This window comes from Mauremys reevesii, linkage group 6 (genome assembly GCF_016161935.1).
Source record: "Mauremys reevesii isolate NIE-2019 linkage group 6, ASM1616193v1, whole genome shotgun sequence".
NCBI lineage: Eukaryota > Metazoa > Chordata > Testudines > Geoemydidae > Mauremys > Mauremys reevesii.
This window is the reverse complement of record NC_052628.1, coordinates 41,692,266-41,713,312: the sequence shown is the minus strand read 5'-3', so window position 1 is coordinate 41,713,312 and position 21,047 is coordinate 41,692,266. Positions and strand designations below refer to the sequence as shown.

Below are 21,047 nucleotides of genomic sequence, written 5' to 3'. Positions count from 1 at the left end.
CAAGTCCTCTGAGGGACCAGCTGGAGCTGCTGAGGAGCCAGCCCAGGCAGTAAAGAGTCAGGAAATCCCACCTTTCCTGACAGGAAGAACACGTGGACTGTGAATAGGCTTTTTACTTAGCTATCTGTAACAGAGTGGCTTGCCCCGGAAGGCCTGGAGCCAGCAAACTCTAGTTATTCAGAAGGCACACCTGAGCAGGGATCAGGGGATTACCCTATAAAAAGCAGCAGGAAGCTGTAGAAGTGGAGAGTGCTTGGGGAGAAGACACCAGCATGAAGCTGGAGGGAGACACATCAGCAAAGGCCTGCTAAGGCAGGGAATGGCAGCTGGGAGTGAGCAGGCTCCAGCAGAGAACCCTAAATTATCAAGGAGGGAGCTGGCTCCATGCAGGGAAGACCTTGGGAGAACCCCCAGCAGGAAGACTGGGAGCACAAACTTTATGGGGATTTGAGAACTTTGTTTTGGGAATGAGTATATTGTTGTAATCCAGCCCCAAAGAAGGGCACTGCTGAACTACAGAAGTGTTGCATGGAGTTCTTCAGGGGGCCTGAAGAGGGAAAACGGATGCAGAGTCCTGCAGAGCCACTTGTGGCCACAAGGGGTTGCTCAAGAGGCAGCTGACCCTTTTATACCATCCTTCTCAGTTCCAGTTCATGTAGAATTTGCAACAATACATACAATCGGAAGACGTACAGCTTGAAAATCAGCACTGAGATTGTATGAAGGGAAGAAGCAATCTGTTACAGTTCGGGGAATAGTTAACTCACTTCAGTTTCAGGCGTTGCATATATTCCTCTCAGTGCTTCAGAGCTTGCACGAGTTGTTGAGGTCAAACTAGAATCAAAGAAAAGATAGCACCATAACATGCAGTGTAAGTATATGTTTCCTGTGATGCTGAAAAGTCTCATGGGAAACATCTACACTGCTAGAAGGGAGTGAGCCTCCCAGCCCAAGTAGTGTGCTAGCAATGGCACTGTGGATGCTGTGGCTCATGCTTTCAAGCCCCTGAGCCTGAGCTTGGGTGGCTAGGTCAAATGCCCACCAGAGCCACAGCCACGCTGCTGAGTTTAGCGTACTAAGTCAAATGAACCTAGCACGAGTCTGTGTAACCCAGGCTGGGAGTCTTGCTCCCAGCTGCAGTGTAGACATACCCTAAGGGTCCAGTCCTGCACCAACTGAAGTAAGTGATACCACAGAATGTAGGGTCAAGTGCTAAGTCTGTGAAAGGTTTATTCTGTGCAAGTAGAAACCTACAGGACAGATCATCACCAGACTCATTCCGTAAGCCTGAACTTAAAAATAAACTAGACGGCTTCTATTAATGTCAATGCCACCAGCCAGAAAAGCTAAACACACTGATGTGCATTCAGAACAGGTTCTCCCTGCTATGCATGACGGGTGTTTTGCCATTCCAGACTAGTTTTACACAAATGCTTTGACTGATCCTGTAAATAAAGACCAGTCACAGCCTTGCAAATGAGACAAACTCATAATTAGCAGACAGACATAATCAGTATTTATAAGCTAGGAAAGACTATTTATACCATCTTCCTCTGCAGCATGGGGCATGGGTTACTTGCTGGAGGATTCTCTGCAGCTTGAGGTCTTCAAACCACAATTTGAGGACTTCAATAACTCAGACATAGGTTAGGGGTTTGTTACAAGAGTGGATGGGTGAGATTCTGTGGCCAGCATTGTGCAGGAAGTCAGACTAGATGATCATAATGGTCCCTTCTGACCTTAAAGTCTATGAGTCTATTCCATTTCCTGTAAAGTCTGTTTGTTGGGGGAATCCTTACCAGTTTCCACCCCACTCCTCTAGAGGAAGGATGGCTATGTTACACAAACTCTCCATGACCCACACTGAAAGGTGAACACAGATCTCTATCTAGGTACTTATATGGACCCCAGAACTGTAGTAAACGAGTCATTCTGAAACATTTAGCAACAGAACAACATACTCTACCCCTTGTTTCCTTCCCACCATTTAGAGGAGTGTAGATCTCGTACTGAGGATGAAGCCACAAAGAAATGAGTTTCTCATTTAGTTCTGAACATGGTGGTATTTGTGGTCTTGCTCCATAGTCTAGTTTTAACTCTTCTAAAAAGTCTGTCTTCTACACTGACAAATCTTTCCTATTGATTGAAAGATTCAAAAGTAGATGTAATAGGAGGTCATTGCAATAATCAAACCTGGATCATCATGAATATATGGATTCATGGCAAGATCTGTGTCTAGGAGTTATCAGGGTTATGCGGTTTCTCCAGATGGGAGGACTGGTTGCACTACCCTCTAAGACAGCTATTTTGGGGCAGCATTGGCAGCAAAGGCCAAATTCTTGGAGGATGGAGATTTTGAACTGGACTCTTATTTAGTGCAGAGCCAACGCAAAGATCAGTGCATTGTAGATACAGTTACATGGCAACTTGTGTTGCTAAACAATTGGGAGTTTTTTCCTGGTTCATTCCCAGATATACGAGTTGCAATAATATAACCCAGATACCACAAATGCACAGACTGGTGTGCCCAGATTCAGGTCCAATAGGAAATACCAAAGTAGCCTGGTTTCTCCAGATATTAGGACTGGATACCCTACCTTCTTAAAAGGCAGTCTCAATGCCACCCACAAGGAGGTTGTTTTAGAGCATAAGACTAAATTTAGCTAAGTTGGAAAAGATGGGGGATCAATATGAAAACTGAAAGGTGGACAAGGAACTGGTTAAAGGGGAGACTACAACGGGTTATATTGAAAGGTGAACTGTCAGGCTGGAGGGAGGTTACTAGTGGTGTTCCTCAGGGACAGGTTTTGGGACCAATCTTTTTATTACTGACCTTGGCACAAAAAGTGGAAATGTGTTAATAAAGTTTGTGGATGACACAAAGCTGGGAGGTATTGCTAACACAGAGAAGGACCGGGATATCATACAGGAAGATCTGGATGACCTTGTAAACTGGAGTAATAGTAATAGGAAGTAATTTAATAGTAAAAGGGCAAGGTCATGCATTTAGGGATTAACAACAAGAATTTTTATTATAAGCTGTGGATGCATCAGTTGGAAGTAACAGAGGAGGAGAAGGACCTCAGAGTATTGGTTGATCATAGGATGACTATGAGCTGCCAACGTGATATGGCTGTGAAAAAAGCTAATGTGGTCTTGGGATGCATCAGGTGAAGTATTTCCAGTAGAGATAAGGAGGTGTTAGTATCGTTATACAAGGCACTGGAGACCTCATCTGGAATACTGTGTGCAGTTCTGGTCTGCTGTGTTTAAGAAGGATGAATTCAAACTGGAACAGGTACAGAGAAGGGCTAGTAGGATGATCTGAGGAATGGAAAACCTGTCTTATGAAAGGAGACTCAAAGAGCTGGGCTTGTTTAGCCTAACCAAAAGAAGGCTGAGGGGAGATATGATTGCTCTCTATAAATGTATCAGAGGAATAAATATCAGGGAGGGAGAAGAATTATTTAAGCTCAGTACCAATGTGGACACAAGAACAAATGGATATAAACTGGCCATCAGGAAGTTTAGACTTGAAATTGGAGGAAGGTTTCTAACCGTCAGAGGAGTGAAGTTCTGGAACAGCCTTCCAAGGAGAGTAGTGGGGGCAAAAGACATATCTGGCTTCAAGACTAAGCGTGAAAAGTTTATGGAAGGGATAGTATGATGGGATAGCCTAATTTTGGCAATTAATTGGTCTTTGACTATTAGCGGTAAATATGCCCAATGGCCTGTGATGGGATGTTAGATGGGGCAGGATCTGAGTTACTATACAGAATTCTTTCTGGGTGTCTCGCTGGTGAGTCTTGCCCACATGCTCAGGGTTTAGCTGAATGCCATATTTGGTGTCGGGAAGGAATTTTCCTCCAGGGCAGACTGGCAGAGGCCCTGGGGGGTTTTCACCTTCCTCTGCAGCGTGGGGAACGGGTCACTTGCTGGAGGATTCTCTGCACCCTGAAGCCTTTAAACTTTGATTTGAGGACTTCAATAGCTCAGACATAGGTTAGGGGGTTGTTACAGGAGTGGGTGGGTGAGATTCTGTGGCCTGTGTTGTGCAGGAGGTCAGACTAGACGATCATAATGGTCCCTTCTGACCAGGGCCAACTTTAGGGTGATTCCCACGATTCCCAGGAATTGGGCCCTGCGCCTAAGAGGGCCTCACAGCATCTGGAAGAGGGGCCCCACACCCTCCACCGAAGTGACGCCAGAAACAGCGGCAACCAATTGAGCTGCTGCCGAATTGCCGCCATTTTCAGCGGCATTTCAGCGGTGGCTCTTTCGAATTGGGCCCCGCACGTCCTAACGCCAGCCCTGCTTCTGACCTTAAAAGTCTAAGTCTGAGACAATCTGTCACACCTCCCTCTACAAACAGATTAAAAAGGTTTTGTAAGAGATTTCTGCTTTTTAATACGTGTATTTCAAATCATTTTTTAATGGGCATGTTATTGCTGTACCAGAGCAGCTGTTCACTTGTATTTACTTTCCACATCAACATATTTATTCTTCAGCTGAGCTAAATTTTAAGAATAAATCATAAAGCTATTAGAATTTCTTTTAAAAGACGGCTGGTAAAAGTTTCTAAACACAAAGTGTCTTTCACTAGATTACTAACACCACCCTTTCTACTAGTGAACATCAATATTAAAAAACAAAAATAAAATATCTACGTTACAGTAGAACCTCAGAGTTACGAACTGACCAGTCAACCACACCCCTCATTTGGAACCAGAAGTACACAAACTGGCAGCAGCAGAGAAAAAAAGAGCAAATACAGTACAGTACTGTGTTAAATGTAAACTACTTTTTTAAAAAAGGGAAATCAGCATTTTTCTTCTGCATAGTAAAGTTTCAAAGCTGTATTAAGTCAATGTTCAGTTCGTTTTTGGAAAAAACGTTTTGTTCAGAGTTATGAACAACCTCCATTTTCAAGGTGTTCTTAACTCTACTGTACTTTTCACTGTTTGCTTTTTTTAAATTTCTCTCATGGACAACCAAATAGACTAATCAGTTTCAGGAGGCCTTCTAGTCAATTTCATATTCAGATTCTCAGACACTAGCAGTGCTTGATCACATACATATGACAGACATCACTCAATTCATTATGCACATCGCATTTAGGAAGTTTATTAGATTGGGGTCCTTTACATGGGTGGCTACGAATGGAGAGCAACACTACACTACCCCGGCAGTTTGCCACAAGGTTAAAAACCACAAACCATGTCCAAATTACTATCAGAGAAGCTACTACTTGGTGGTACTTTCTATAGAATAAGACTTTGTGGAAAAGTGATGTTTCTTGTCTTGATGATTAAGAAAGTTTTCAAACATGAACAAAGGCAGTGTTGTCTTCCTGCATATGCAGTCAGACACATTAAACCAGCTATGTCTGCAGACTCAGAAAGGCAATGCTTCACTGGTTCACGTTTGAAATTTCTTCGACCAGTAGATGTGGATCCTTTTCATAAAATGCTAAATCATCATTAGGATTCAGAGTTGCCTATTTCATCACTGATCATTTTAGAGAAGAATCATCCAGCCACTGTGGAAAAGTATGATTAATCAGATTAATTTCCCTCCTATCATGTAATTCTGCCTCTAGCAATTGCTTTGCATTTGCACTGCACACATTATAAAATCTTAATCTGTTTGATCCCCACATTTAATTTACAGTAGGGTAACTTAAAAAAAAATATCAAACCTGCAAAGACTTACCAAGAATATAAAATGCAACAAAACAGAAGGGCAGTGCCCAATCCAGTAACCAGGTTCTCATCTCTGTGCAAGCCCTGACTAAAGTCAGGTACGCAGATTGTAATGTTCTTATGGTTCTCATCCAGGACTTTAAAAACAAAACAAACCAAACTTAATTAACAAGTTCGTTTGACTTCAGATTAAAGAACATAATTTGTTTCCTGAAACATCAAGAACATTGTTTTTTTAGAAAGATTATTTAGGCTGGGAAGCTGAAATTAGACTTGCCCCAGATGTGTTGTTTCTTGAAGGGCAGAACTACAGTAAACTTCAGCACTTAGCTGGCTCAGAGTGGAGACATGTCAGGCCCTGGGGTAGTTCTTAAAATCCCAGCGTCTCTGCTGGGCCAGTCACCAACACTTCACCTCCCCCCTATTTGGAGGGCCAAGTGACATCTGAAGAAATTTAAAGAGTTACACCTACGTTATAAATGTGTTACTGTTTGTAAAGCTTGGCTCACATTATCCTGTACAATGTCTGTTTAAGACAGGGGTGTTTTAAGGGCAGTCCAAGTGCCAAATATAGGCTCAGTGAGGTCTAAAAACATGTCCTGAGGCAACTCTACTCCTAAAATGATGTACAGAGGACAAGGAACTACACTGGTTATGGGCATATTTTATTTTAAAATGTATGCAAGTTAGCCACTGCCCTCAGGTTCCTGGCAAACTGCCAGCATAGTCCTTGGTGTCCCAGAGTACACTTACTTTTGCTTGACAAATACATCTGCTTTGAGCCAAGGGCTGGGATATTTCTAATACCTACCTGCCCAGTGCATGCTCTTGCAAATGCAATTGTTTTCTTGCCTATAAATTGGGTGTCTCATTCAGATTTACCAGTGTGTGTCATTCTCCAACTTTCCTTCTGACAGGTGGACAGCCCAGACAGATGAAAGCCTACACATCACTAAGTCGTTCCTCACCGTTCCTTTTCTAGTTACTGCTATTCTAGTAAAAAGGAGGCAATTCTTACCAAGACTAGCCTAAATTGCAGAGGTTAGAGCAGTGGTGGGAAACATGTGGGCTCATCGGGGTAATCTGATTGCAGGCCGCGAGACATTATGCTGACTTTAATCATTCACAGGCACCACCCTCCCCCCCGGCAGCTCCCAGTGGTTGCGGTTTGCTGTTCCTGGCCAATGGGAGCTACCAGAAGCGGCAGGCCGCAGGGACGTGCTGGCCGCCACTTCCCGCAGCTCCCATTGGCTGGGAACAGAGAACAGCGGCTACTGGGAACTGCAGGGGGCAGTGCCTGCGGATGGTCAACATCAGCATACGGTGACTCAGCCTGCAATCAGATTACCCTGATGGGCACAGGTTGCCCACCACTAGGCTAAAGGAAAGGCTTTAGTTCAATTCATCTGAATCACAGAAATCTATTTTGGAGCTTGGAAAATGGCTCGCTGTTCACTAGATTCACCAGTCTGGATGGATTCCAAAAAGGAATTTCTTGAGAGAAAAATGGAGACAAACCAAATATTTAAAGAGTAGCAGCCAGTGTTAGTGTTTATCTGTAAAAAAAAAAAAAAAACTTTTGGCAGACTAATTTAAAAAATTTATTGTAGCATGAGAGAGAGCTGAGTCCATTCCACATATCCACACCACCACAGGACACCATCACACACATCAGACACACACACCATCACATCAGGGCACATACACCATCACATCTACCAGCGTGATATGTGCAGCCAATGCCCCTGCTGCCCCCACATACACATGCCACGACCAGACAGTCTACAGAAAGAAAAAATGGACACAAAAATGACAAATCATATCAGGACACAAAAAACCAGTGAAGAACAACTAAAACTTAAACACCAGTAACAGACTTGAAGTGGAGCTTGCAGGTTTGCAAAAAAAAACAAAAAAAAAAAAAAAAAGAGACTGAGAGAACTTGATGAAAATAAAAACATATGCAAACTAGATACCATTAATAAAAATAACTGGGAAGACTGGGAAGGTTGGTTGATATATGATTCTATTTTCTATATTCCTCTCTCTCCTCACACTCCTCTCTCTTAATTATTACTTCAAAAAATTTTTTTTTTTTTCCCTCTGCCTGATCTAGCTCATCTCCAAATGATAGACTCTGCCTGTTGGTATGCATACTTCCACCTTTTCATGTCTCTGTGTGTGTATAAATATCCTGTCTGTGTGTTCCATTCTATGCCAAGAAAGAAGTGCTAGCTCACTAAAAGCTCTCATACAATAAAAAATTTTAGTCTTTAAGGTGCCACAAGTACTCCTGTTTTTTTTGCAAATATTTAAAAAGACCCTAATGTTAGAAAAACTATAGCAAGGTTTTTTGGCATCTGGAGATGCTCTGGAAATATGAGGCACAATGTGTTCTTCACATACATACTAATTCGAAGTACAAGGACACCCATATCTGGTGAGTATTAATCTTAATTTTTTATTCTCTGTGAACAGCAACTGTAGTACTACTCAAATGCTCTTGAAACAAAAAAAGATAAGAGTAATTTTTCACATGAAAGGAAAAATGGGGTAAAAAACTAGGTAGTTTGCTTTGTTAATTGGGAGCATGGAACCAATCTAGCACATCAATTATAGGCAGGGCCCTACCAAATTCACTGCCATGAAAAACATGTTACTGACTGTGAAATCTGGTCTCCCACCATGAAATCTGGTCTTGTGTGTGCTTTTACCCTATACTACACAGATTTCAAAGGTGACACCAGTGTTTCCCAAACTGGGGATCCTGACCCAAAATGAAGTTGCAGGGGGATCGCAAGGTTATTTTAGGGGGAATGTGGTATTGCCACCCTTACTACTGTGATGCTTTCAGAATGGTAGTTGGGTGTCCAGGCGCCCAGCTCTGAAGGCAGTGCCCCGCCAGCTGCAGTGCAGAAGTAAGGGTGGCAATACCATACCATGTCATACTTACTTCTGCACTGCTGCTGCTCAGCTCTGAAAGAGCCGTACCACAACAATAACCTTGCAATCCCCTTTCCACGCCCCCACTCCTTTTTGGGACAGGACCCCTATCATTACAACACTGAAATTTCAGATTTAAATAGATGAAATCATGTAATTTACAGTTTTTTTAATCCTAGGATTGTGAATTGACCAAAATGGACCAGGAATTTGGTAGGGCCCTAATTATAGGAGGAACGCAAGAGATCTTATTGTAATGGCAGCTAAAATAGCAACGGGGGAAAGAAATCTACTGGATAGAAGCGAAAAAAGGGCAGACAAAAGTGTCCAATCTGAAACTAAAGAAGGATCTACATCTTTCTGGTTGGTATTGCATGCACTGGCCTCCATCCTTCACCAGTCTCTCCTGCCAAATCTAGCATCTTGCATTGAACTCATGACCACGCAGGATTTGTTTGGCATGATAATCTAAAGGCCTAAACAAATTCACTTTTGATGCAGCGTGCCTTAAAGGACTTAAATAAAGCTCAAGATAACTTACTAGTTTCTGGTGGTTTGCTTGACAGAGATGAGAAGGTGAGATACATGACATAGCAGCTGATAACTCCTGACTGCAACAAACCAGAGTGTGGCTTACCTTTAGAGAAAAAAAGGTAAGATATTGAAGCATTTTTATGGGCTTTAATAAACTGAAAAACAAACAAATTCAAATAGTCAAAGTATCTTTCACATGGAAAATATTATTTAATCCTTTGCCTATGCACTTCAGAAAGTTTCCAGACAGATTAGATACGATTTCCTCTGACGGACACAAGGAAACATCCCTTTCTACACTGGCTGCTCCAGGGAGGTTAAGATCCCCAAACCAGTAAGAAATAAATGCTGTGTTCTGGCTAACTATACCAAGCTCAAAAACAATATTCACACCTGGCGTAAGTTACTGGCAGACTTAACAGCTATAATTGCCTATCATCATTTAACTCTGAAATTACATGAAGCACTGATGTGTCTCCAGTCCTAGTGCATGAAAGATGCCACAAAATACAATTTTTTTCTTGAAACACAAAACGTGATGTGAAAAAGAACAAAAATTAAAATGGTTGTGAATTGTTTCAGCCCTAGTCTCAAAAAACAGATAGATGGTAACTGTATGACAGTGAGAAATGAGCATGAAATCAGAGCTGAATAGGTTTGAATGCTATTCTCGTAACCATGTAATTACAACAAAGGTAGCATAAGTGGCTCCACACCTAGCAATGGCTACGCATGTGAAACCTCTGCTGTGTCCCCACCCTATCAGGGAATTCTATCAAAGATACCGGCATGCTTATCATAGAAATCACAGAAATGTAGGCCTGGAAGGGACCTCAGTAGGTCATCTAGCCCAGTTCCCCACATTGAGGCAGGACTAAGTATTATCTAGACCGTCCTGACAGGTGTTTGTCAAACCTGCTCTTAAAAATCCCCAATGATGGATATTCCACAACCTCCTTAGGCAATTTATTTCATTGCTTAACTACCCTGACAGTTAGCAAGTTTTTCCTGGATGTCCAACCTAAACCGCCCTAGCTGCAATTTAAGCCCCTTCTTGTCCTGTCCTCAGTGGATAAGGAGAACAATTTATAAAAAGGAGACTGACAATCTTTTACAACTTGAGAAGACTGGAAGGGGGTGGGGGGCATAAATCTTCTTCTCCAGACTAAATAAACCCAATTATTTTTAAACTTCCCTCTTATGTCATGTTTTCTAGACCTTTAATCATGTTTGTTGCTCTCCTGTGGACAAATTGGAGAAAGTCCAGATCTTTTCCAAAATGTGGTGCCCAGAACAGGGCACGATACTCCATTTGAGGCCTTATCAGTGCTGAGTAGAATGGAAGAATTACATCTCGTGTCTTGCTTACAATACTCCTGCTAAATGAAAGATACTTGCTTTCTTTGCAACACTATTACATTGTTGACTCTCAAGCCTGGTCTACACTAGGCATTTAAACTGGTTTTAGGAGCGTAAAACCAATTTAACACCACACCCGTCCACACTGAGAGGCCCTTTATATCGGTATAAAGGGCTCTTTAAACCGGTTTCTGTACTCCTCCCTAACGAGAGGAGTAGCGCTAGTATTGGAATTACCATATCGGATTAGGGTTAGTGTGGCCGCAGATCGACGGTATTGGCCTCCGGGCGGTATCCCACAGTGCACCACTGACCGCTCTGGACAGCGATCTGAACTCGGATGCAGTGGCCAGGTAGACAGGAAAAGCCCCACGAACTTTTGAATATTTCCTGTTTGCCTAGCGTGGAGCTCAGATCAGCACGTGTGGCGATGCAGTTAAAAATCAAAATAAAGAAAGAGCTCCCGCATGGACCATGCGGATGTGATCGCTGTAAGGGCAGGCAAATCTGTTCTATCAGCGCTCCGTTACAGAAGACAAAATTCAAAATCATTTTTAAAAAATCTCCAGACAGACGCCATAGCAGGGGCTCAGCGCACTGCTGCGTGACAAACGTAACGGAAAGCCAAAGAATCAAATGGACGCTCATGGACTGGAGGACTCAAGCTATCCCACAGTTCCTGCAGTCTCCAAAAAGTATTTGCATTCTTGGCTGAGCTCCAAATGCTTCTAGGGTCAAACACAGTGTCCGCGGTGGGTCAGGGCATAGCTCGGCAATTTACGCACCCCCCCACCCACCCCCAGAAGTGAAAGGGAAAACAATCCTCTCTTGACTCTAACATGTCACCCTATCTTTACTGAATGCTGCAGATAGACCCGACGCTGCAGCACTCAACACCAACATCCTTGATCCCCCCCCGCCATGGGTGGCTGATGGTGCAATATGACTGGTATCCGTCCTCGTCATCAGCCTATTGGCACATGGGGCAGTGCAAAAGGACTGGTAACCATGCAGACTAGCATCGGTGAGGTCTATCAAGGGTGCCTGGCCCTAATTTTTCCTGGTAGATGGTGCAGTATGGCTGATAACCATCGTCATCATAGCAACAGGGGGCTGAGCTCTGTCAGCCCCCACCCTTCATGTGTAAAAAAAAAGATTCAATTGCCCCTGGACTAGCAGAGGGATGCTGGGCTCCTCTGCTCCACACTCCTTACTGTCCTGTCTGGACTATCATAGCAGCTGGAGGCTGCCTTCCACTCATTTCTCACTAACAAGTTAGTGTGTCTTATTCCTGCATTCTTTATTACTTCATCACACAAGTGGGGGGGCAATGCTACAGTAGCCCAGGAAGGCTGGGGGAAGAACGGAATCAACAGGTGGGGTTGTTGCAGGAGCACCCCCTGTGAATAGCATACAGCTCATAATTTCTGCAGGATCTGACACAGAGCAGCTGTGCTCTCTGATACAGTGGTTCTCTAGTACACTTGCTCATATTCTAGGCAGGACTGATTCTATTTTTAGATACCAAAAAGGAGGGATTGACTCTGGGAATCATTCCCAATTTTGGCTTTTGCACCCCTGGCTAAGAGCAGCCAGGGGTACTTATGACAGCAGCAAATGGTGCAAAACAACTGGTAGCCATGATCATCTTTTTACCAATTTATGGATTGGTAGATGGTACAGTATGGCTGGTAACCATCTCTGCTGTCATGCAAAAGCAAAAGCATGCTGCTGTGTAGCGCTGCTGAATCGCCTCTGTCAGCGGCATCTAGTACACATACAGTGACAGTCACAAAAGGCAAAACAGGCTCCATGATTGCCATGCTATGGCATCTGCCAGGGCAATCCAGGGAAAAAAGGCATGAAATGCTTGTCTGCCGTTGCTTTCCCAGAGGAAGGAGTGACTGACGACATTTACCCAGAACCACCAGCGACAATGATTTTTGCCCCATCAGGCACTGGGATCTCAACCCGGAAATTCCAAGGGGTGGGGGAGGCTGCGGGAACTATGGGATAGCTACGGAATAGCTACCCACAGTGCAACGCTCCAGAAGTCGATGCTAGCCTCGGACCGTGGATGCACACCACCGATTTAATGTGTTTAGTGTGGCCGCGCGCACTCGATTTTATACAATCTGTTTTACAAAACCGGTTTATGCAAATTCGGAATAGTCCCGTAGTGTAGACGTACCCATAGTTAGCTTGTGATCCACTACAACCCCCAGATCCTTCTCTGAAGTACTCTTTTCTAAGCAGTCACTTCATGATTATTCCTTCCTAAGTACAGTACTTTGCATTTGTTCTTACTGAATTTCATCCTATTTATTTCAGACCATTTCTCCAGTTTGTCAAGGTCATTTTGATTTCTAATCCTGTCCTTCAAAGCACTTGCAAACTGTCTCACCTTGGTATCATCTGCAAACCTTTACAAGTGTACTCTCTAGCCCATTATCCAAATCATGTATGAAGATATTATCTAGAACTGGACCCAGATCCCAGCAGGACCCTACTCGATATGCCCTTCCAACTTGATTGTGAACCACTGATATCTACTCTGAGTACGCTTTTCCAACAAGTTGCATACCCACCTTATAGTATGTTCATCTAAGCTAGTGGCTCTCAAACTTTTGTACTGGTGACCCTTTTCATGTAATAATCCTCTGTGTCTGACCCCTCCTTATAAATTAAAAACACTTTTAAATATATTTAACACCAATATAAATGCTGGAGGCAAAGCAAGGTTTGGGGTAGAGGCTGAAAGCTTATGACCCCCCCATGTAATAACCTCATGACCCCCTGAGGGGTCCCAACCTCCAGTTTGAGAACCCCTGATCTAGGCTATATTTCCATAGTTTGTATCAAAAGCCTCACTAAAGTCGAGATACATCACATCTACTGCTTCTCCTCTATCAACAAGGCTTGTTACCCTGTCAAAGGAGGACATTGGGATGGTTTGACATAATTTGTTCTTGACAAAGCCATGTTGACTGTTACTTATTACCTTATCTTCTAGGTGCTTACAAAGTGATTATTTGTTCCATTATTTTTCTGACTGGTCTATAATACAGTGGGTTGTCTTTATTCCCCTTTTTATAGATAGGTATTATTATATTTGCCCTTTTCCTGTCCTCTGGGGTCTCACTTCCTCCATGAGTTCTCAAATCGCAAATCACTAATGGCTCAGAGATCTCTTCAGCCAGTTCCTTAAGTATTCAAGGACATATTCTATCAGGCCCTGCTGACTTGAAGATATTTAACTTGTCTTTAAGTAATTCTTAACTTGTTCTTTTCCTATTTTAGCCCCAGATCCTACCCCGTTTACACTGATGTTCACTATGTCGAACATATGATGTTAGTCATTTGATCACTGATAACCATTTTGGTGAAAACTGAAACAAAAAAGGCATTGTCACTGCTGTGTTTTCTGTTATTGTCTTTCCCATCTCACTGAATAATAGGCCTATTCTGTCTTTGGCCTTCCTCTTGCTTCTCATGTATTTGTAAAATGTTTAGCTTGGGACATAAATGGTAACAAGAAGTTTAATCTTTTTGTTTGTTTGTTTTGGCCTTGGCTTTTCTAAGCTTGTGTTGTTTTTTATATTTGTCCTTTGTAATTTGACCTATTTTTTGTATGCATGACTCTTTTTGATTTTCAGGACAAGATCTCCTAGTTAAGCCAGGGTGGTCTCTTACATCCTTCTCATCTTTCTTATGCATTGGGGTAGTTTGCTCTTGTGCCCTTAATGCTCTTTAGAAAACCATCAACTCTCCTGAATGCTTTTTTTCCTTGGACTTGTTTCCCATGGGATCTTACCTACCAATTCTCTGAGTTTGCTACAGTTTGCCTTCTTGAAATCCATTGTCTTTATCCTGCTTTCTTCCTTCCTACCATTCCTTTCAATCATTTTCACCCAAGCTGCCTTCCACCTTGAAATTTTCAACTACTTCCTCCTGGTTTTTCAGAATCAAATCTAGAATAGCCTCTCCTCACATCACTTTATTAGAGAAGGTGGAGAAAAAGTTGTCTTCAGTGTATTCCAATAATTTGTTGGATAATCTGTGCCCTGTGGTAATATCTTCCCAACAGATGCCAGGGTAGTTGAAATCCCCCAACACCAAGTTTTGTGTTTTGAATGGTTTTGTTAGTTGTTTAAAAAAAGCCTAATCCACTTACTCTTCCTGGTTAGGTGGTGTCATGGTAAGTGTCTAGTACAGATCGTCACCCTTGTTTTTTACCCTTACGCTGTCTACATGTGATGTTATGCTTAGTGACATGGAGCAGAGAGGGTATGGTATGGAATTTATGGAGACAGTGACATAAAAGCTAACTCAAAACATGAGAGAGAGACAGAGCGCGAGCAAGAAAGGCACACACACACACACACACACACAGAGCGTCAGTACCCCGATGACATCAGCCTTGCTAAGTCTGATAACCAGCAGTAGCTCCAGAGGACTCTCAAGGTGTTGCATCTCCAACAAAACAAATAGACAAAAGATTTGATAAGCAAACTTACGACTTTGGACACAGGGTGAGATGGCTACCAATGAAATAAGAATGCATAAGCCACCATTTACACCAAGCAGGATCTTGTTGTAGGTACAGCCCTCAGAGCGTGTGTAAAAGACAGCCATCAAAATCAGGGCTCCCACAGCAACGGAGTACAAGATGAGAATGCCCAGAGCTAGTAAGCCATACCACAGTTTATTATGTGTTATGCCTGCTGTCCTGTTTGTAAGAAAGAAAATATATTTAGCTATAGAAAAAATTATTCAACACTCGTCTTTTAACATATACTCCTTATCAAGGTAGTTTATATGGACCATTAGAGTGCCACAAAAGTCAGCATTTTGCTTTCTATAGTACATACATTGTTTTAACAATATAGGCCGTGACTCCTGGGTATTTAAAAAAATATATATAGTTGTCTCGCTAGATTCATTTGCTATCACTAGGATCTATAAAACATTCCATAACACTAGTGTTGATCATATATCAAGATGTTACACTGATGTTTTAATGCCTGGCTACTTCCATAAATAGAGCCTGTAAGATTCTGAAAACTTGGAGTAGCTGAGACTGAGCCATCTGCAAATCTTAGACTGTTGAAATCCTGGCTCCTAGCTAATGTAGGGAATTCCTTGGCTGGAGCCAAGGATGAGACCCATCCAGGTCCCAGCTCATTAGTGAAGTTCTTCCATTAGATAAGCCCTGGAAAGCCATTGTTAAATACACTGCAGCTATTCTTACCCTCCTACCACTACAACGGTTTTGTCCATTCAACCATTCTCCCTTCTTTTGGCTCTCTGTATCCTACAAGTGTTATTGAGTCCTGAATTCCCCACCCCTGACTCCCACCCACACCCCAAGAATTGATCTTGGGGGGAACAATGTATCAGATAACCTGATTGTACTGGGTGATGCTGTCTGTGCTAAATGGTTTGCAAAATAGTTTACAAAATCTGTAATGCAGATGGTGCCTTTGAGTTAAATGCCACTGCTGGAAGTCTCCTCTCAGTCACACTGACAGCACTGGGGTTTTGCTACAGTTAATTACTGGCAGCAGTGGTTGTGCTGTGACAAGAGAACATATTTATCCTATCCTGAGGAGAAGAGTTATCGGGGAGAAAAGGGAGAGAGCAGAAGGTTTTAAACCTTTCCTACAAGCTAATTGGATAACTGAAAACAAAAGAACAGAGGAAGACAGAGGAATGGATGGGCAGGGAATAGCTCAAGGGAGGGGATTTTGTGTTTGTGTATGATTTAAGAGTTCTAAAATATTAATAAGGAAGGGAAGGAAGGTGCCAAAGCTACACAAATGGGAAATCAAGACTGGGCAAGGGGACTGATCAAGAAAAGTTGTAGAGTTGGGTGGAAACAAGTGGCCCAGCTCTTATTTAAAAACTAGGCTGGGGTGTGTCTATACGCTTGCACGAAAACAAAACAGGATCCACCAGTTTACATCATTGCTCAAGTGCTGTGGCTATGCTGTATGGATCCACTCCATTTTATCAAAAATGGATTATACCGATACAGAAGTGAAGAGGCTTAAATGATGGGCTCCTTGCAGCACTATTATTTATTGGAAACAGAACTATTTTAGTCAAATACAAAGCAACAAGAGGTCATAAATAAGAGGGAGAGAAATGGCATCCAAAATGGGGAAGGAGAGTGAGTAAAGAGTAGGAAGAGACTCAGAAGACTGGGAAGTACTGTACCTTCCTTAAGTATAGTTGCCTGCCATCATAAACTAGTGTCCGTGGTATTTTTAAACACTGTGGTTAATTTTCTATTAATAAAAACATGCATTTAAAGAATTGCACTACAATACATTATACAAATGATTGCTTGCCAGACACATACCAGTTTTTATTCCATTTGTGTGCAAACTCCACAAGCAGGATAAGCTGAATGAGTATAAAAAGGATTCCTCCTGCAACACCTACATAGCGCCAGGCTGCAAGGGGGAGGGGGGGAAAAGATCAAATTTCCAGTTATGTTGAACTGAGAGCTTAGATAAAACTGAGCTTTGTGGTATTAGGGCAAAAGTCTATGCAGTGGGGGCGGGGGGGTGGGGGGGAGAGAAGAAGGGTTGTTTCCTGTCTAGAATCAGGAAAAGATTGTTGTTTATGTCCTGACTCAAGAGCCATTTTTTCTCCACTTACACATGTTCATGTTACTCGAGAGAATCAGTACAGTGGAAAGGGTCACTGAGGTGGACCTGGAATCATGAATGCCTCCATATAGTAAGTATTCTAGAGTTCCATCACTTTCCAATACAGTGGGTGTTTAAAGATTAAGGAACAAGGACTACGTAACCAACTTTAGCCTCAAGAAACTGGGGTGGTGCAGGGTGCGGCAGCTGTCCCCTGGTGGCGCTAGTGGGCAGGGCTGGGGGTAGTACTGCCATGCCGGGGGATATCCATATCCAGGGATATCAATTTTGTATCCATGCGGGGTTCTATTTAGGAGCACAAATCCCACTGAATTTCAGTGGGACTTTTGCTCCTAAAGTTTTTTTTTTTTAAATCTCCCCCAAAAGCTGACATTTACATATGATTGAGAAAATATTCTCAAACCACTCTCCCAGAGTTAGTAACAGTAACTGCTACCAATTTATATCCCCAATTAACAAAAATGGCTTCAGACCCTGCTATAGAAACAGAGTCCACAATAAATAATTGGCAATACCACATCTCAGCAAGAAATCTAATTTTATACTACTAGATGTAAGCAATGTGGAAACTAAACAAATTACAAGATCCTGTCTCTCATTACAGTCAGTCACTGCTAGTTTTCAAGAGAGAGGATTCCAGTGTGCTTTATGTTCTGTGTTACTTGGCTTACTGTACCACCTTACAAACAGAACAAGCTCTCTCTGTTGCAAGTAATGACTATGACAGAGCTAATTATACAGACAGGGTGGGTGACGTAATAACAGAAGTTGGTCCAATAGAAGGTAACAGATAAGTATTACCTCAACCACCTTGCCTCTCTAATATCCTGGGACCAACACAGCTATAACACCACAGCATAAAGCTAATTATGTCAGCCAGAAATTATTTTTTTTTGCATACTCTTAAGCATCTAATTTTTTCGGCACTTATTATGACTATATGTAAATCCAAAAGCTTGCAAGGCAGCACAAGTTTTTTTTTCTGTTCTCACACATGCCCTGCACATGTGTATAACATGTATATATAGTTAATATTTTTAACAAAACTAAGAAGTGAAAGTAGTCTTAACACAACTAAGCCAACCCCATTCATTCACTCAGCTACTAGCACTATCATTGCTTTACTGTAACAAGTAATATAGAAATAACAAATCTGTCTCTACTGTTAAGAGTATAGGTACTCATACAAGTGGAATGGAAAGTATACACGCATAAAGAAAGATAAAATTGTACCATTAAGGAAGGTGTCTTGATCTGGAATGAAGAAAGCTCCTGAGCACATGGCTGCCAAAACTAGAAGCTTAATGAACCAGAACCTGGAAGACAAAACCAAAGTGGAATCATTTATTTAGAAATTAAAAGTCTTCAACATAAATTCTGTCTGTTTCATAGGATAGCTGTGCCTTAAGTAGTGGTTACTGCTCTCTGGTACAAAGGAATTACTACCAGTCTGAGTACAACTTAGAATTCACTTATACATACTTATGTACCTATGTCAAACAAGTTATCAGAATTAACTCAATGCTTTTGATAACACTATACATAAATCAAAAAAGAAATGCAGTATGGAAATCTAGCACTACACACGGAATGTGATTTATTGCTTGATTTTAGAAGAGGTGAAAAATAAGTGAACAAACTAAAACTTACCCATTGTGAATGTATGCTCGGCAGCTTTTGCTGTTGTTAACTTTGATGGTGAGTAAGAATAAGATAAAGAAGAAAGATGCCATTCCAAAAGAGACCCTATACACCGCAGAGTATCCCACTAGCTTCTCACATGTTTCACCTGCTTGAATACCTTTGCATATGTGCTCATAAAAAGGAATCTGAAAAACAAATACACACAATGAGAAACAATTAAACATAACACAAGATTTACCATAATTAAGCATATTGCACTTATATAGTTTACATGTATACAGTGGACTTAAAAATAGCTAATTGGATGTATTTCACACAAGTTATGGTTCAGGGTCACTGAAACATCAGTCTGGACTGAGGGGTAACCTACATACAACAGGTGAGGTGATACATAGATTATAAAGGTTTGGAAGTCTGGAGCCACAATTGACAACTCCTGTCAAATACCTCAGTATGGGGTGAAGGGGAACAATCCCCTACTCCCCACCACTTTTAAAGGAAGATTGGCACCATAACTCTTCTTTAAAAATAAATTGGCAGAAAGGTAGGAAAATTCCATCCCTTTCCCCACTTGTTAAATATTTGCCTTTGAGGCCTTGCCCTAACTGCGTGTGGTGGTTTGTTTTCTTTTTTTCTCATTCTGGTCTCAGAGGCTCACCATGCTAACGTGGAACAGAATACTCTGGAAAAGTCTCCTGAAAAGCAGGTTTTTGTGGCTTATCCATTTATGTGCAGTGTCTCTGTATGCAGACTAGACCTCACCCCCTCATCCCACAGCTAGAGCAGACCCCAAAGAGAAGGATTTAATAAATCAGTGAAACACCATTAATTTAAAGGAAACTAAAGTCTCTGTATCCTCAGAGCCACCAACCTGAACCAATGAGACTTATAGAGCAATACACCATCAGATGAGAGTGGGGATCATTAGTTCATCTTTCTTACATGAACAGAGGCTGACACACACAGTGTTTTGCTCTAGCAAATGTTCTCTTCCAAGATTTAGAGGAACAAGATGGAAAACATAAATCCAGCAGCTGCTCAGCCTCGGATGATCTCAAGAGAGAGAAGTTAGTCTGGGAAGCATACCAAGGTTGTAGACAATACCCTACATAAAGAAACTGCAGCTCCAAGAAAGGAAGAATGCTGGTCTCTGCTTGTCCCAGATGACAACTCAAAAAGCAAAACGGAAAGGGTGAGAGAGCAAATGGACAGAAGACTGGATGATTAGCTTCAAGCCAAACTGTAACTCTTGAAAGATTTTCACCTCCAAACACTTTCAGAACATGGCTAGTATGCCACGCAAGACATGGTTACTTGAGCAAGCAGAACATTAGTAAACAAAAATGAATGACATGAGCGTACAAGTGAGGGGTCAGTGAACTTGTGACTCTCCAAAGAAAGCCACACCAGTCAATCCATATGCCAAATCAACCAAATATGTCCAAAGCCTGAATGTTTTTTTAAAACAGTTCTGCAACAGGAAGTTAATTTATCATATGACAATGCAGAATTGAGGACAATAAGGAGTTTTTGAGGTGTACTAGGAACAAAAAATCTTAATAGTAAAATTTGCAGATGATACAAAACTACTCAAGATAGTTAAGTCCCAGGCAGACTGCAAAGAGCTACAAAAGGATCTCACAAAACTGGGTGACTGGACAACAAAATGGCAGATGAAATTTAATGTTGATAAATGCAAAGTAATGCACATTGGAAAACATAATCCTAACTATACATATACAATGATGGGGTCCAAATTAGCTGTTACCACTCAAGAAAGAGATCTTGGAGTCATTGTGGATAGTTCTCTGAAATCATCCACCCAATGTGCAGCGGCAGTCAAAAAAGCAAACAGAAATGTTGGGAATCATCAAGAAAGGGATAAATAATAAGACAGAAAATATCATATTGCCTCTGTATAAATCCATGGTACGCCCACACCTTGAATACTGCGTGTAGATGTGGTCGGCCCATCTCAAAAAAGATCTGCTGGAATTGGAAAAGGTTCAGAAAAGGGCAAACAAACATGATTAGGGGTATAAAATGGTTTCTGTATAAGGAGAGATTAATAAGACTGGGACTTTTCAGCTTAGAAAAGAGGCGACTAAGGGGGGATATGATATAGGTCGATAAAATCATGAGTGGTATAGAGAAAGTAAATATGAGAAGGAGTAAATAACACTTCCTT

General features: G+C 41.9%; 1 protein-coding gene across 2 annotated transcripts in view; it reads right to left on the bottom strand.

The window, feature by feature from the left end:
- Window positions 1-21,047, bottom strand: part of SERINC5 (serine incorporator 5) — a 66,611-nt gene that overhangs the window by 4,814 nt on the left and 40,750 nt on the right. For both annotated transcript variants that reach the window (XM_039545397.1, XM_039545396.1), the window contains exons 3-9: window positions 18,866-19,044; window positions 18,449-18,531; window positions 16,903-16,996; window positions 15,056-15,267; window positions 9,187-9,282; window positions 5,713-5,839; window positions 768-834 (exon numbers count right to left, since the gene is read on the bottom strand). In XM_039545397.1, coding sequence (XP_039401331.1) covers window positions 768-834; window positions 5,713-5,839; window positions 9,187-9,282; window positions 15,056-15,267; window positions 16,903-16,996; window positions 18,449-18,531; window positions 18,866-19,044 — 858 coding nt within the window. The remainder of the gene's footprint in view (window positions 1-767; window positions 835-5,712; window positions 5,840-9,186; window positions 9,283-15,055; window positions 15,268-16,902; window positions 16,997-18,448; window positions 18,532-18,865; window positions 19,045-21,047) is intronic.